This window comes from Pygocentrus nattereri, chromosome 1 (genome assembly GCF_015220715.1).
Source record: "Pygocentrus nattereri isolate fPygNat1 chromosome 1, fPygNat1.pri, whole genome shotgun sequence".
NCBI classification, from domain to species: domain Eukaryota; kingdom Metazoa; phylum Chordata; class Actinopteri; order Characiformes; family Serrasalmidae; genus Pygocentrus; species Pygocentrus nattereri.
In genome coordinates this window covers 357501-375000 of record NC_051211.1, presented here as the reverse complement: position 1 = coordinate 375000, position 17500 = coordinate 357501, and the positions used below count along the sequence as shown (strand labels likewise).

Below are 17500 nucleotides of genomic sequence, written 5' to 3'. Positions count from 1 at the left end.
CACCGCCGAGAAACAGGAGCAGCCTTTATTTCTACAGGTGCTCATGGACGTTTCTGCCCAAACTGGTGGTCTTAAAAAGCCAGGCTGAGTTTATTTTGCGTGAAAGGTCTTTAAAATGCAAATTTCACCGCTGCCAGAACAAAACGTCTCATATCCAAAAAGGTAACGTTACAGGACAAAGGAAAACATTCCCACTGATTTTGGGCATTTCTATTGGTCCATTCATCATGACATTTTGACACAACTTAAAGGGCAAATGACCTTTTTATGTTCTGGCTTAAAGTGAAAAAAAAAACAGAAATGGAGATATGAGGTTTCGTCCCGACAGCAACGATTTGCACAGTAAACCGTTAAATAACATTAGAACAAATCGCTGCTGTCGGAACAAACCTCGTATCTCCAAAATCGTAACTTTACAGGAGGAGGAAAAAACCTACTTTACGTTCAATACAAGTCAATGGAACCAGAATTCTGGGTCATTTCTATTGGTCCATTCATCATGAACTTCACATACAATGTAAAGGGCAAGAGGCATGTCCAGATTATGTCCAGATTATGTCCAGATTATGTCAAAAACTGAAAAACGAACGGAGATACAAGGTTTTCTTCCGACAGCAATGAAAACTAAATGCTCCCGTTTCCCGGCTGTATGGATTCGCCCATGTTCTCAGAGCACTCTTGCACAGTACTGTACATCATAAAATCATAAATAAAATGAAATACAACTGAAAATTTACGCATCAGGAGTGAAACTCGTCCCATCCTGATCCTGCGCTCTCTCTGCGGTGCTGATAAAGGGAGGAAAGGAGGAGCGAGACAGCCGGGACACATGCACGGCCCGGGAGTGGACTCTTTTAGTGGCTACTGACTGACAGGCACACGTGCTGGGGGCAGGCGGGCACCTGGGCAGGGCAGAGGGCCCCGGCGACACAGATAGCTGGGCAGGGAGAGGAAGACGCCGTTGGCGGCCTGCTGTCTCCAGCTGGTCCAGTACGGAGGAGGCTGGGCTTTAGTGCGTCTGTGTAACGTCGCAGCTGGAGGGGAATGAGGGTCAGTGCAGTTAGCCCCCAAATGAGTACCTGACCCTACTGCGTCTTCCACCACTCGACTCGACTCGACTCGGCTCGGCTCGGCTCGGCTCGGCTCGACTCGGCTCGACTCGGCTCGGCTCGACTCGGCTCGACTCGGCTCGGCTCGACTCGGCTCGACTCGGCTCGACTCGGCTCGGCTCGACTCGGCTCGCTTTTGGTACCAGCTCACATTTAAAAAACGTTCTTTAATAGAGAAAGTGATTCTATATGGAATCTGAAAGAACCCTTTACATGATTAACGGGTTCTTTGCATGGTTCATCAGATTGATGGAGAAAGTATTTTACACCCCTTTTTGAAAAGGGTTCTATACAGCACCAAAAAGGGTTCTTCTATCGCTACAGGCTCAACATCGTAACAATAGAAGAACTCTTTTTTTCAAAAAGAACATTATCCCATCAATCTGAAGAAACGTTTCACAATGCAAAGGGGTCTTTCAGTGTTCCTGGTTCTATACAGAACCATTTTCCTCACTAAAGAACCCAGGAGGACTAATTTTTAAGAGTATACTTCATTTTCCAATTCAGATATAGCGCCCCCCAATGTAGCTGGACCGCGTGAATCCGAGACACACAGTGTTCAGAAGAGGCAGCAACACTAAAGACTGCTGAAAAAAACAGGAGAGCCTGGATGAAAGTTCAGACCACGAGACGAAGACGACGATCACCGGGCAGCTAACATTATCAGGGGTTTAGCAATTCTCTCCAACCAATCAACTGCTGCTCTGCAGTTTCAGAAGTCACCTTTTTGTATCTTCTCAGCTCGCTTAGAACCTCAACGTGATACCAAAAACAGTATCAGGTTTCTTTAACGGAGAACTGAAAAGGTGAGTAGAGTGGAGTCGGTACCTTCAGCTTAAGATCTTGGGCTTAAATCTCGGACCTCATAACCAAAACGTCAGGTTCCAGTTCTCAGAACATTAAGCCTCACCAACCGTCCTCACGAAGAAGTGTCTTCTTAAACCCACTTACGCGGTTCTGACCAAGAATCTGACTCACCAGTGTTCTCTTACGTGGGTTTGGTTTTGTGTAAGAACAGAATCTACACACACTCAAGAGCACAGAGGTGAGAACCGTTCTGCGCTTTGAAAACACGTCACGAAACTGACGCAGACTTTTTCTTAAGATCTTTATCAACAACACAGTTACGAACAAACTGAGAAAGACACTGGAGACTGAGGAACACAGGTCTTCAGGAAACTCCTATGGACCTGCTGTTGTGGCTCTGGGGTCATTAGTCAGCAGTGCGAGGATGTTGCGGTGGTCTCTGTTGGATAAGAACCCTGTGGAAAGTAGCGGTCACGCTCAGTTTGTTCCGTTTGCAGTCCTGCGAGTAAGAGTTCATAAGCGGTCTGGGTTTAGACGCACAGTTCTGGGAGAACCTTTAAAAACCAACAGCAGAGCTCACGTTTCAAGTTCTAGTTCATGGTCCACCTGCTTGAGAGAAGACCACCACTGTAAAGCATTTGATTTGGCTAATCGGCTGATATGAAGCAACTGTTCTTCACCCAGTTGTGTCTAAACAGACAGAACCGTGCGAGGAACCAAACGAAGTCTGGATTTTTCTCTGCGAAGTGTGGAAACGAGTGAAAACACTCGCTCTGGGGACGTTAGTAGCGTCAGAGTCCTCACCAGCTTCACGGCTCTTTGAGAGCTCTGAGGGGAACACTGGGAGCTGACCTGCTGTGAAGAGAGTTTTCCAAATTAAAGACAAAATGATGGATGAATATTCACAACAACAACCGTCATACCTTCAGTTCATCCGATTAAAGCAGGAAAACCTGAAACATCTCCTTATAAAATATATAGGACGACATTTTAAAAGCCCTATTTATAATCGTGTCCCCCTCAATCCTCTCAAACCCTCCACAATCTCACGCCATCGTCCAGTTCTTGAACAGCGGTGTGGGGCGCGTTGACCCGAGCTTGACCCCGCACAGCACTCTCAGTAGTGGTGGTCTATAAATGGCCTAATGCTGAAGTGGTGCGGGGGTCTGTCTGCTCTGAAGCCTCTAAAGCTGGAGGCAGCTGTGTGCCTCACCCTCAATGTGCCCTTGATAGGCCGGGGGTCTCGCTCTGCCTTCAGCCGACCCCCTTTAAAGAGGGCGGAGCTCCAGTTCTGCATTGCTGGGACTGCGCTACTGGTTGGACTGTATGTTTTAGGCTCCGAGTTCATTAACGCTGGGTTTAAACTCACGGTGACGAAGTCAGTCGTGAAGACAATGACAGTGGTTTTTTTAGGATCTGCTTCTTAACAACAAACGATTATCAATAACAACGTTTTCTAAAAATATAAACAGTATTTCATTTGTTTTGCTCTGAAGTCTGAGATGTCCGTCTTTAACAGTTTGTAGCCTGGAAATATTATTTATATGAATATATTAAAGGTAAGGCAGCTCTTACTGAGAATTAAAGAGTTTTGGTCTTTCAAATTTATTAACGAAGATCTTTTAACTGTCAGTACTTTAGAGTTTTCACATTATTTTTAAGTAATTTTTAAACATTCATAACCACCATTTGGATCATAACGACGACTTTAAGCCATTTCTACTAAACGAAAGACACAAACTTTGACTAACATCATTAAAAGGCATAAAGGCTTGTATTAAAGCAGTAGAGCACTCGAGGAGGGAGTTATCACCAATAACATCACGGCTGAGATGATCTACGGACATCTTGCTGACATACGTTTCTGTTTAGTAGAGCATTTTAATTGCTTGCTAATAGTTTAGTAATTGTTAAAAAGCAGATTTTAAAATATTACCAGGCCAAATTCACTGAGCGTCACTGCTGAGCACCACTATCACAGCACCAAAGAACAAAGAAATACTGAATACGCCTCAAGGAAATCAGTAAGAATCAGTGAGTATCGGTTTGGAGTACAGCAGTAAATGAAGGGGGGGCTGTGTTAGAGCTGCCTCAGCGCTCTGGAATGCTGCTCCACACGTTCTGAGGGTTTAAGATCAGACTGGCGATCCACTCTCTGCAGCATGGCTTTACCGCTCCGACTGTACGGAGGATTTATCCAATAAAAACTAACCAGAAGCAGAAAATCCCACACATTCAGCTCCTTCTCAGCTCTGAGGGCTGTGGGTTTCGGGCTCATTAAACACTGGATTTACTGGTTTTGTTGAAGCCCATTAAAAGGGATTAACAGTTCAGTGGTCAGTTCTTCATAGAGGAGTTAGAAGTTCATGTTTTTTGTCTCTATTTTTTTATGCCGCACTAGAACCTTTTAACACTAGATACATGCTGTTTCAGTCTGGAGTTTCCGTTATTCTGTCTAGCTATAACATTCATACAGCACAGCACATCACAGAATGATGGTTCTTCCAAGGCTCTTTAGTAAAGAACACTCAAAGAACCATTTGCATGATTAAAGGGTTCTTTTGCAGGGTGAAAAGGATCTTGATTAATGGAGAGTGTGCTGGATATGGTTCTATATAGAGCCTTTTGAAAGGGTCAAAAAAATGGTCCAGCTATTATTACGATGTCAGGCTTGTTACAATAGAAGAACCCTCTTTGCTGCTTAAAAGAACCCCGTTTCTATACAGAACCACACATTCTCCATCAATCTGAAAAACCATTTCACGGGGCGAAGGATTCTTGGAGTGTTCACGGTTCAATACAGAACCATTTTCTTCACCAAAGAACCCTTGAAGAACCATGTTTATAAGTGTGTATCCGCAGGTACCAGCAAATTCAACATCTTTAAAGATTTGTTTTTAGTGCCAATATTTGAGAAATTTTGAGAAATCCTTGTTTGCTGCCTTCAGCTGGTCGTTTCACAAACCTCCATCCACACACAGGCAGAAATCTTCACCCCATAAGCCTAATTTCCACTGGCACTTCCATCAGCTCATGTTACAGTTCAGATCCTCGGCATTACTGGAGCTCTCTATTAAATGTTGGCCTCGAATTCGATAAACAAAACCTTTTAACTTCACATACAGAGACAATCTGTGACACCAAACATCAGATGTTCGCTCATATACATGCAGTTTCTACCTGCCGTCCAGGACTGGTGAGAGCCTGCTGGTGTGGGTTTCCTCCCATTCAGTGACCAATACAGAAGCAACCTGAGAGCTAACGGCTCCCCCTTTAGGAGAGTCTGCACAGCTGTATAATGAACTGCAGGTACCCTGTCTCCTCACTCGAACTGCAAACCCATCACTGTGCAGCTTCACTGAGCTCTTGGTTTTGAAGGTGCTGTTAAATATTAAAAGGTGATGCGGCAGAGCGTTAATATTCATAACAAACATGTTATGTAAAAAAAGTTCGTCACTGCCGCAGAAAGTGGCTCTCAACCAGAAGCAGAAGGGTCAGGGAATCTACAGGGGCCAAACATTCACTTTAGTGCCTTTTAATTCATTTAATGCCAACATCTGAGACTTTAATGGTGCCATCAGCTGGGCTGCAGACGAGCTCCTCTAAACAGAGGTTTTTCACCTCGTGGGGCAAAATACCTGAAAAATCCCCGAGCTGCAAATGGGAGCATCTGTCTGCAGCTGTTTGGGTTTTAGCCTGCAGTCCAGCACAGGTTCAGCACTCACGTCACCGTAACGTGCTGCGGCACAAACCCACCCAACCAAACCTACAAGCCGAGTCCGTTAGCAAGCGTGTACCTGAGCTCAGAACACCTGACCAACATACCAGAGACGAGCCTGAACCCGCCCTGCTACAGTCTTACAGACGCCCATAACCTCAGACTCACTCCCATCACCCTGATCAGTACCCAGACCCATGTTTATCATGCCTTATGAATGCATTATAACGCGTTACGAATGTGTTCATAGGCCGTTACAGACAGACAGAAAGAGTTACCATAAGGTATTTATGAAGAAACAGAAGCGAAACAAAACGTCATAATGAGCTGCCAACAGTCGGCTACTGCTGCAGTTTAAAATTAAAATAAGTACAAAATCTAAATAAGAAAAAACTCCAGCTGAGCTTCATAAACTTCACGCAGGTCCACATTCACGCTCCCCATCCTGCCAACATGCTCCACTGCCTCACCACCTACTGCCACATTCAGCTTCTCCATCTTTCAAGCGCCTGAGGAGTCCAGCTGTGTTCTCTGAAGGAGAGAACATCCAGATAACGCTCTTAAAACAAAGGCCTGAAGTACGCACATAAAAACACGGCTCTTCACGGGTTCTTTAGTAAAGGCATTGGTTCCTTTACAACCACAAAGTTCTATACAGAGTCAACTGCATGCTTAAAGGCATTTATGCATAGTGAAAAGGTGCTTCAGACTGATGGAGAATGTGTTCTCTACAGCACCAAAAGGGGTTCCTCTGCACTTAAAAAGATGGTTCTTCTGTAGAGAACCACAAACACTCAAAAAACCTTTTTGCACAATTAAAGGGTTCTCTGCATGGTGAAATGGTGCTTCAGTTAGATGAAGAATGTGTTGTATTAAAAATGGTTTTATATAGAACCAAAACAGTTCTGCTACTGTTACAGTGTCAAGCTTGTAACAACTAAAGGACCCTTTTTGGTGCTATATAGAACCAAATACTCTATTATATAGAACCATCTACAACACATTCTCCCTCAATCTGCAAAACCATTTCACCATGCAGAGAAACCTTTAATCATGCAAAGGGATCTTTGAGTGTTCATGGTTCTATACAGAAGCATTTTCTTCACTAAAGAACCCTTGAAGAACCCTTTTCTGAAGCGTGTGGGATAAATACCTGCAGTGCTGTGTGCCGGCACACTGCTGCACTCCATGCAGTGACACGCAGGCCGCATCTCAAACAAGCTTTTCTAGAAGCTCATTAAGATGAAGATCAGGATTCCGGCGAATCGACTGATAAGACGATCTCAGATGTTGCAACTCTGTGTTCCTGCTCAGTGAATCTCTCCGCGCTGACTTTTCCAGCCCGAGTGTTAATAAAACCCTGGAGTTCCACAGTTTAAACAACAACTCCGGAGAGGAGCTGATGAGACAGGCTGTGATGGAAGCAGCCCTGCGTACTGACTGTGCAGTAACTAATACGCAGCGCGCGATCAGTCAGACTCCAAAGATCCCTGGTTATGTTCTAATCCGGTCAAATATTCCTGAATGCAAACACAACCATGATCTTCATCATTCACTGCTTCCCACAATGCAACACGGCCGTTTCATTAGGGTGTAGCCACTGATGTGTCCGCCTGGTTCTCTCGGACCAGTTTGACAGCTTTGAATTCAGTCTTACATGGTTTACTAAATGAAATGAAAGGGAATAATATGTCCTGCTGATTTCACTCATGGTGGAGGGAGACATGCAGGGCGCTGTGAAGAAAACTCATTAATCCAGATTTTCCACTATTTTCCATCATCAACATTCCATATAAGCTCAGAAGACTCGTGTAGGTTCTCTGGTGGTTCTGGAGGGTAAATAAAGTGTCTATATCTGTGTTGTAGTCATGGCGACGCCTGGTTCCCATCACCACCACTGTAAAGACATTTCACACCAAACCTCTCCGATTGACCTTCAACCACTGAATTATGTTGGAATTTTTAAAAAATGGGGAGTATTCCCCTTTAATTCAGCGCATGGTTTTGGACTAGAACCCATCAGATCTCAGTTCCACAGCAGCAGCAGAAGCAGACAGGACTCACCTTGCAGTGTAGGGTTGCTGTTGCGGTTGGTGGGTTTGGGAGGCGGCACAGGGGGCTGCTTAGAGGTGGCAGGGGGAGCCGGGGCAATAGAGGCAGCAGGGGCAGCAGGAGCAACGGGGGCAACAGGGGTTGGAGGGGTGACCTTGGCAGTGGGGACAGGAGGGGTAACAGTGGCAGCAGGGCCAGGACGGGGAGCACTGGCAGCGGGGGCAGGAGGGTTAGCAGTGGCAGCAGGGGCAGGAGGGTTAGCAGTGGCAGCAGGGGCAGGACGGGGAGCAGTGGCAGCAGGGGCAGGAGGGTTAGCAATGGCAGCAGGGGCAGGACGGGGAGCAGTGGCAGCAGGGGCAGGAGGGTTAGCAATGGCAGCAGGGGCAGGACGGGGAGCAGTGGCAGCGGGGGCAGGAGGGTTAGCAGTGGCAGCGGGGACAGAAGGGGCAGCATGAGCAGGGACAGCAGGCGGGGCATCCTGTCCTCCTGGCATGACTGCAGGTACAGGACTTCGTTGAGACGAGTCCTCTACCATCAGAGAGATGGTGCGGGGAGGGGGCTTAGCAATGCGGGGGGCAGAGGATGAAGAGGACGTAGACGACGCTGATGATGCTGACGAACATGAGGAAGATGAGGCATGGCCAGACTCTGTGGAAGGGGGGGACATCAGCCATCTAGGGGGGAGGATGGCCTGTTTAGGGGGGGGCTGCAGCTCCTTGGGGGGGACACGTCCCAGGTCAGGCTCAGGGATGGGGGCAAAGCGCACACCAACGGACCCTAACACAGGGTCACGGACATGCAGACAAAAACAAACACACAGACACAGACAGTCACAAAGGGGAACACAGCACAGTAAAGGGCCCACACCCTGAAAAACACACGTTTTAATAAGACTTAAGACGTAATATGCAAATACTGTCTTTCACTTCAAGCTCAATGTTTGGGAAACAAGCTGCAAAAACAGCCCATTTTCAATACACTGCTTTTGTGATGTCACAAAAAATGAGGTAATTACATACATCCACCCAATCAGCCAACAGCGATTCAGCTCCTGAAGTTAGTGTTTTAGCCTGGGCTGCTTTTTAATCAAGCCACAGTAAAAGGCAGCCAATCAGTACAGAACTCATCTACATATATCTCATTTACATGTCTCAATAGCCAGACTGCTTTTGGAATAAGGAATGCAAGGTAGCCAATCAGAACAAAGAGCATCTACATACATCAGTCCTCACGGTACAGAAACAGCCTGTTTTCACTGTAAAGCATAAAGACAGGCTGGACGTCTCGTACACAAACCCATACAAACGTGGAGTGGACAAATATTGACACACATGAAAAATGTAGGATATGGGCTCTTTAAGACAGTGACCATGTGGGTGCAGGTCAGTTGAAGCACGTATGGCTTTAGTCTGAGAGGAAAACAGAAGTGAGCTAAGCTTTTCCTCGTGGTTACGATGTAAGCAGCTTTACAGAGCTCAGCTATAAGCGCGGCCATAGAACTGAATATGTTCTCTTCACAACAGGAAAACCGAGTTAAAGGAAGAATCCAGTGTTTCACTTCATCACAGCGTCAATGCATCCACCTTTCTTACGTACTATACTGTACATAATATACTGTATATAATAAACTGTGTGATATACTGTATACACTATACTGTATATAATAAACTGTGATATACTGTATATAATAAACTGTGTAATAAACTGTGTGATATACTGTATATAATAAACTGTGATATACTGTATATAATAAACTGTGTGATATACTGTATATAATAAACTGTGATATACTGTATATAATACACTGTGTGATATATTGTATATAATAAACTGTGTGATATACTGTATATAATAAACTGTGATATACTGTATATAATAAACTGTGTGATATACTGTATATAATAAACTGTGTAATAAACTGTGTGATATACTGTATATAATACACTGTGTGATATACTGTATATAATAAACTGTGATATACTGTATACACTATACTGTATATAATAAACTGTGATATACTGTATATAATACACTGTGATATACTGTATATAATAAACTGTGATATACCCTATATAATACACTGTGTGATATACTGTATATAATAAACTGTGATATACTGTATATAATAAACTGTGATATACTGTATATAATAAACTGTGTGATATACTGTATATAATAAACTGTGTAATAAACTGTGTGATATACTGTATATAATACACTGTGTGATATACTGTATATAATAAACTGTGATATACTGTATATAATAAACTGTGATATACTGTATATAATAAACTGTGATATACTGTATATAATACACTGTGTGATATACTGTATATAATAAACTGTGATATACTGTATATAATAAACTGTGATATACTGTATATAATAAACTGTGTGATATACTGTATATAATAAACTGTATGATGCCAAGCCATGGCTTTAGTAACTCTGCTTCCACTAACGCTGGTTAAAATACCTGTGCGAGCTCGGGGGTCGTCCTCGGAGGGCATGGGTCGTGGAAGCGTGCTCCTTTGGTCGGCCTCGGACATCGGCCGGACCTTCTGCCCCACTTCAGAGCTGCTCTTCTGCAGACTGCTCTTCATGCCTATCTCTGAATGAGGCCTGAGCGCCTTGCTGTCCGAAACCTGCTTTGTCACGTCCGGCCTTCTACCCTCCTTCCTGTCTCGCTCTTCCTTCCTCTCCCGTTCCTCTCTCCTCAGCCGTTCCTCTCTCCTCTCTCGCTCTTCCCATCTCTCCTTCTCCTCTCTCCTCTCTCGCTCTTCTCTTCTTTCTCTGTCATCCCTCCACTCGCTCTCAGGCCTCCTCTCTCGCTCGTCTCGTCTGTCCTTTTTTTCTCTGTCCTCTCTCCTCTCCCGCTCTTCTCTCCTTTCTCGGTCATCCCGTCTGTCTCGGTCATCTCTCCTGTCATCCCTGTCCCCTCTTCCTTCTCTCCTCTCCCACTCTTCTTTGTCTCTCCTTTCCCTGTCTTCCCTGTCCATCCTTTCGTCTCTCCGGTCTCTCTTATCTCTCTCCCCTCTTACGTCCCGCTCTTCCCGTTTGTCCCGTCTCTCTCTGTCCTCTCGGTCATCCCTCCTTCCCCTGTCCTCCCTCTCATCCCTCCTTTCTCTGTTTTCATCTCTCCGATCGCGGTATCTGCCCTCGTCCTGTCCGTATCTGTCTCTCGGTAAAGACGATGTCCGTTTCTCTCCGTCTGACTCGAGGCGGCTGCGGCGGTCAGAGTCCGAGGGCATGCGCACACGGCTGTCCACGTCAAGAGGCTGCCGGTTACGGGTCACATCGGACGGCACCCGGCTGCGCCTATCGGGGTCGGCTGCCAGGGTACTCTTCCGGTCCTCGCCCTGCGACCGCCAGGTCGGGCCCCTGACCTCTGGTCCCGGGTCTGCCCCTCGGTCCCCGGGGATGCTCGCAGTGTGGCCGTTCTTCACTGAAGGAGCTTTCACATCATTACTCTCTGCAACAGAGGATAAACAAATACTGGATGCGAGTGGAACAGTAAAGATCAATACCTACAGACAGAAAGCTCAGGTTTCATGGGTCTGGGTAGAGGCCATTTAGAGATGGTACAATATCGAGCATCAGTTGGCAACTGAAATCCCTGATTAACCAACACTACCCTATACATAACCAAAACATCAGTTATATAAAACAACTTTAAATTCGGTTACAGAAAACAGAAATACCACTTGCACTGCAAACGTGCGGAGTTATTTTAGGAATGAGCGTTTTATTAGTATTGAGCCACGAGTCAAGGCAATGTGACAGTGGAGTCTGACTGGGCTGCAAGTTGGGTAACTTGCAATTGGACACAAGAGCCTGACTGGGCAGTCAGCCAGCAACTTTGGACTGTGACACTGAAGTCTGACTAGGCCATGAACCGAGGGCTTTGACAGTTTGACTGGGCCACAAGTCGGGACTTTGCACTGTGACGATGGAGTTTGACATGGCTACGAATCGGGAACTTTAGACTGTGACAGTAGAGTTTGACTGGGCCACAAATAGGGAACTTCAGACTGTGACAGTAGAGTTTGACTGGGCCACAAATAGGGAACTTCAGACTGTGACAGTAGAGTTTGACTGGGCCACAAATAGGGAACTTTAGACTGTGATAGTAGAGTTTGACTGAGCTGTTTCAGGACAGGACTGGATCACATCCATTCGTGTTTGTCTCTCTCTGGTATTTTCTGCTGATATCAGTGCTGTACAGTGTGGGAGAAGAGCTCGCTCTGTTCTGAACATGTGGAACTGCTGAGTTTGCTTGGCTCTCGCCTCGCAGACCCAGACACGTCTGGGAACAGGAAGACACGTCTGGGAACAGGAAGACACGTCTGGGAACAGGAAGACACGTCTGGGAACAGGAAGACACGTCTGGGAACAATCTTCTGCTGGACGCACAGCTAACAACGCTATGCCCCCTCTAAGCCCCGCCCCCAATGACAACCATTTTCACGCATAAGGGTTAATCAGTGTTTTTGTACTGCATGTAATGTTGTGTTCTCCACACGCGACTCGTGTCTGTTCTTCTGGCAAACTTTACAGCCGCACTGACATCGATAAATCCATGCGCTGACAGCGGGCTTGCCGTCCATAGGACAGTGTGGATGAGCGCACCAGCGTGTGCTCACTAGTGTGAGCTCCGTCTTCTCTCACTTTGTTCTCACCCACATATAACCCAAAACGTCTGGCTGTCCCAGACGTTCCCCTGAAAAAGCTACATCTGGTTCGCCAGACTAGCCTGTACCGTTGTCCGAGATCTCCTTCAGTACTCCTTTCTCTATCAGCTCCTGTCTGGGCTTCCGCATCGAGATTTTCCTCTCCAGCACTGACGACAGACAGAGAGGAGAGTCGGTTAGAAACAGGACACGTTATAGTCAACAGATCTTCTAAACAGAGCTTACGGCAGGTTACAGAGCTCCAGGGGCTGTGAGTATGGGGGTTATTTGGTCAGAAGGTGGTGCGAGAGGCTTTGTTCACAGTACCAGGCTGAAGTGGCACAAGTCAGATGCTTAACTTCGATGTGATCTGGGAGATCTGGGTGATCTGAAAATATAATTTGGGCAAAAACCTCTGAACTGAGCGATGAGGCCAGTAATGTGAACGCAGCCTGATTTAACTGAACCCAAACTAAATGTGAGCAGAATTTGAAGAATTAAAATGTTATCTCAGAATGGAACATGCAGATGGATGGATGGATGGATGGATGGATGGAAATTCCTACAGCTAAAGCTCTGATTAAGACTGAGTGAAGTGCATTCAGCTTTGAACTTAGGCGCAAATTGTAAACAGACAGGTACAGATAAAGCTACAGGTACCTTCTGACGTCTCCTTGAACTTCTCACTGGTGCCTTTCTTCTTCTTCCATTTCCAGGGTCTGAAGATCTTACCCAGGTTGAACTTGCCCTTATGTTTGGATGGAGGCGTACTTCCTCCAGAGTTGGCTCCATCGCTGCCCGCTGTGCTGTGCTGCTGCTCTTCGACTTCATCGTCTGGAGGGAACAACAGCGAGAGAGAGAGCTTAATATTTTTACTTCATTTTGTTCCTGGGATCCACTTATATTGTTTATGTGGCTTCAGGAACCAAAAACAGTCATTACACCTTTCTACCTGACTACTTCCCAGCCCGTCCTAACCTTCAGAAACTTTCCAGAACTGGAGTTTGTAAACACTGAATAAATGCTACAGAGAAAATGTTTCTCTTAACAACCACCTGGAAGAGCTGGTAGCCCCCAAAACTGCCCCATCAGATAAACAGCACTGAAAGCTTTGATCTCTGAGAGAGAGGAGAAGATCAAGCTGCTTCAGATCTGAAAACATCCACAGGTGTTTCTGTCCATGTGTGTCTGCAGGTTCTCTGAGGAGCTGAAAGTGAGAACGGAAGCTGGAATATATCCTAATTATTCTTTTAAAGCTGGAAACATTTCCTGATTTATGATGCGATTTACTTCAAACGTACTTCAAACGTTCCTGTTCCACCTTAAATAGCGCAGCAGTTACATTCTGGCACTTAATGCATCATAACAATAACTGCAGCACCATTTAAGGTGGAATGGGAAAATATAAACAAGAAGCTGGCAGATGGAAAGCTGACTGCAGCCTGGTGTGGTTTAGGCTATTAACATGTCCCACCAACAGTTTTATACGGAGAGCGATCTGTAAATGTGCTACGGTAAGACACCCTAACCCTACCTGTCAGCAAGACTTCCGTAATATGGTGAAGCCTCCCATCATAACATCACGACATAATAATAATAATAATAATAATAATAATAATGTCGGAGACGCGAGACGGGACCCAGACAGGAGATCTGACTGTGTTCATTTCAGTAGTGCTGTGATGTTACAGACACCATGATGAGGGTAAAGGACCCTCCCGCTGTGCTCAGACTGCGGAAAGCTTTTTCTTTCCCTCGTGTTTTATGGATACGGTGGTGTGTTTTCATATTATGATTATATGATTGTAAGAGATCGTAACATCCCCCTGCTTACGGCACTGCAACGTACCGAATCTCAGCCCCTGTTCCGCGATGCGTATCATATCACCGGGTTCTCGTCGATTCGCAGCCCTAAAAAGGAACAGCACAGACTCTAAGCTGAGCATGAAGCCAGCGCAAAAACATCACCCACACGTCCTGAGAACCAGGACGCAGCCGAGACGCGCGGAGCTGCTGCTGCGTTCCTCTCTCTGGGTATAAATACCATCTGTACGTCTCAGAAGCAGCAGCTGCTCCACCCAGGCAGAACAACTGCAGCCCACCGAACGAGAGGAGGACATATGAGTGGGCTTCAGGGCTGTGATGATACCGGACGACCAGCCGAATCAACACCGATACCGAGCGGCAAACGATGCTACATCAAAACAATCACTGTTCAGACAAAGAACGTTCACTGACTGACAGAACAGAACCTTTATGTTCTGTGGAGGTTCTTTAAACTGAAAGGATTGGGGAACCCACAGTTGTTCTATTGCATAACTCCAAAAGAACCTTTTTGGCATCTCCATGTGGTTAAACGTGGTGCTAGCCTGGCGCTCGTTGATTAAGTGCTGACACATTTGGCAGCTAATATAAAATACAGAACTTAAGCAAAGTTTATTTACACGGCGCCTCTTACAGCAGCTGTTGACACAAAGCACTTTACAGAACAATCAGGATTACAGAGAGAAAATCCAGGGCCGAGCCCCCCGGAGCAGCGCCAGGGCAGGGGGAAGGAACCTTGAGAGAAACCCATCCTCCTCTGGACCACATCGTATTATAGTATTACAGTATATAGTATTACAGTATTATATATAGTATATAGTATTACAGTATTATAGTATAATAGTATATAGTATTACAGTAAATAGTAATACAGTATTATAGTATATAGTATTACAGTAAATAGTATTACAATATTAGTATTATAGTATATAGTATTATAGTATATAGCATCACAGTAAATGTATATTCAGCTGGGCGTGTCCAAACGTCTGACCGCTGTAGTGGTAGTTTGTGTGACACCAACAGTGACAACGTTCAACATGTGTGAACTGCAGTTTAATGACGAGCTACTAATAATTTCTCATTAATTAACGAATGCTTTGTTATCATCATCATCATTATTATTATTAGTGCGCCAGGCAGCTGTGAGTGTAGGGAGCCTCCCCCGCGGCGCTGGCGCGGTCAACGCCCCCTACAGTTTTAGGCGATGACTCAAGCGCTGCTTTTGCTCAACTCCCAGCTGCCAAACCCTGCGGTCATCAGCTCCGACGACACTATCCAGCGCTCAGAGCTGCCGTCTGAACCGGTCACAGAGCTCGGGGCCTCATTAACAGCTCAGCTCTGTAAACCCAACGTGGGAAAGCCAGTTTCACAACCAGCGCCAGGAGACACGACACAGCCGATCCCGTCTGTATATTTAATACTTTATTTATTACATTATTACGCCACTTCACACACAACCAAGATCAGACCTGCAGTGACTCACAGCACCGCGCACAAGCTTTAGGTGGAGCTGGGCAATGTGGCAAAATCTAATATCACAATATTTCAAGACTTCAAGCAAGACTGATGGGACACAACATGTCCCAACATCTCACCCTGAACTGTTCCTTAATCCAGTGACTTCATCTCGATTTTACCTCTAAGAAATGGACTTTCCCTGGTAAAATGCGACTCCTACGCCACAGGTTGTGTCCGGAAAGCCACCAGCACTGTGGACGACTCCGTCCACCCCTCACAAAGACTTTACTCACTGCCGCCGTCTGGCAGAAGGTCCCGGAGCATCCGTGCCACCACTGCCAGACTCTGCAGCAGCTTTACTCCTCAAGCAGTCAGGTTCTTAAACTCTCAAGGACTTTTAACTTATTTGGGTTCCAAGCTAAACCAACTTTTAGAAGAGGCATTTGCAGGAACACGGAATCTGATGTGGGAAGAAGAGGCTTGTGTTGGCATCACAAACACAAGCCTGGAAGTGCACGTATACGGACACAGTATAAACGTTAAGCCTCGATTTCACTCTAGAAAGGGTCGGCAAACTGACGGCTGCATTTACTGCTAAAGAAAAATTCTTAAAAAAATTCTCTTTTTTTAACTTAAGCAGCAAAGAGACTTTCTCTAGATAAACAAAGCTCTTGTAAGTTGTAAGTCACTCTGGATCACAGCGTCTGCTAAAGGCTGTAAATGTAGATGTAAATATAATTACTGCATAAATGATTAACACCAGGATCAAAACTGAAGATTTCTAAAGTCAAACTCGGCTCGGTCATTTCTTCTCATCACAGCGCTGTTGAGAGAGGAATGAAGTGCAGTTTCTCCAAAGCACCGTGAGGAATTACACCCAGACCGACGACTCAGCAAACGCTTCTGCACAACAACCAGTTAACCGTTAAACAAAGGACGAGCTTAAAGCTTTGCAGTGAAGTCCAATATAATCAGAACAGACATGATAATCAACTGTGGACTAAACTATTAAACGATCTGCACTCAATCAGTCTGACTGTCTGAGCCTGAGACCAATAATAATAATAATAATAATAATAATAATAATAATAATAATAATATCATCATCGTGTGTGTTCATAGCCAAGGCCTACACAGAGAGGATTCAGTGGCTCTGGAATGGATCATGTCCGTGTGTATTAAAGGGTAAAGGGTATAAAACCCATCACAGGCGCGTCTGCGGTCACACCGCAGTATTTCGGCCATCGGTCTCGCTGCTCCTTCCCCAAAACTCTCCCTCTACCAGCCAGCACTGCCCAGGAACAGAGACCCAGCAGTAGAGCTCAAAGTCAGGGGTCTAGAGCTCAAAGTCAGGAGTCTAGAGCTCAAAGTCAGGAGTCTAGAGCTCAAAGTCAGGGGTCTAGAGCTCAAAGTCAGGGGTCTAGAGCTCAAAGTCAGGGGTCTAGAGCTCAAAGTCAGGGGTCTAGAGCTCAAAGTCAGGGGTCTAGAGCTCAAAGTCAGGGGTCTAGAGCTCAAAGTCAGGGGTCTAGAGCTCAAAGTCAGGGGTCTAGAGCTCAAAGTCAGGGGTCTAGAGCTCAAAGTCAGGGGTCTAGAGCTCAAAGTCAGGAGTCTAGAGTTCAAAGTCAGGAGTCTAGAGCTCAAAGTCAGGGGTCTAGAGCTCAAAGTCAGGAGTCTAGAGTTCAAAGTCAGGAGTCTAGAGCTCAAAGTCAGGGGTCTAGAGCTCAAAGTTAGGAGTCTAGAGCTCAAAATCAAAGTTTATTTATATGGCGTTTTTTTTTTACAGTAAAACCTCTGGACCGCCGCCTCTGGACCACACCGGACAGCAAACAATGACACAAGAGCAAAATGAACAGAGGAAA

General features: G+C 45.6%; 1 protein-coding gene across 9 annotated transcripts in view; it reads right to left on the bottom strand.

Moving 5' to 3' along the window:
* The window catches only part of phactr4a (phosphatase and actin regulator 4a), a 56532-nt gene that overhangs the window by 11998 nt on the left and 27034 nt on the right, over positions 1-17500 (bottom strand). For 5 of the 9 annotated variants that reach the window (XM_017682760.2, XM_017682763.2, XM_017682762.2 and 2 more), the window contains 5 exons: positions 13017-13190; positions 12446-12526; positions 10163-11158; positions 7699-8463; positions 903-1034 (listed from right to left, as the gene is read on the bottom strand). In XM_017682760.2, coding sequence (XP_017538249.2) covers positions 903-1034; positions 7699-8463; positions 10163-11158; positions 12446-12526; positions 13017-13190 — 2148 coding nt within the window. The remainder of the gene's footprint in view (positions 1-902; positions 1035-7698; positions 8464-10162; positions 11159-12445; positions 12527-13016; positions 13191-17500) is intronic. The other 4 variants (XM_037538632.1, XM_017682764.2, XM_037538634.1 and 1 more) reach the window with 4 other exon arrangements.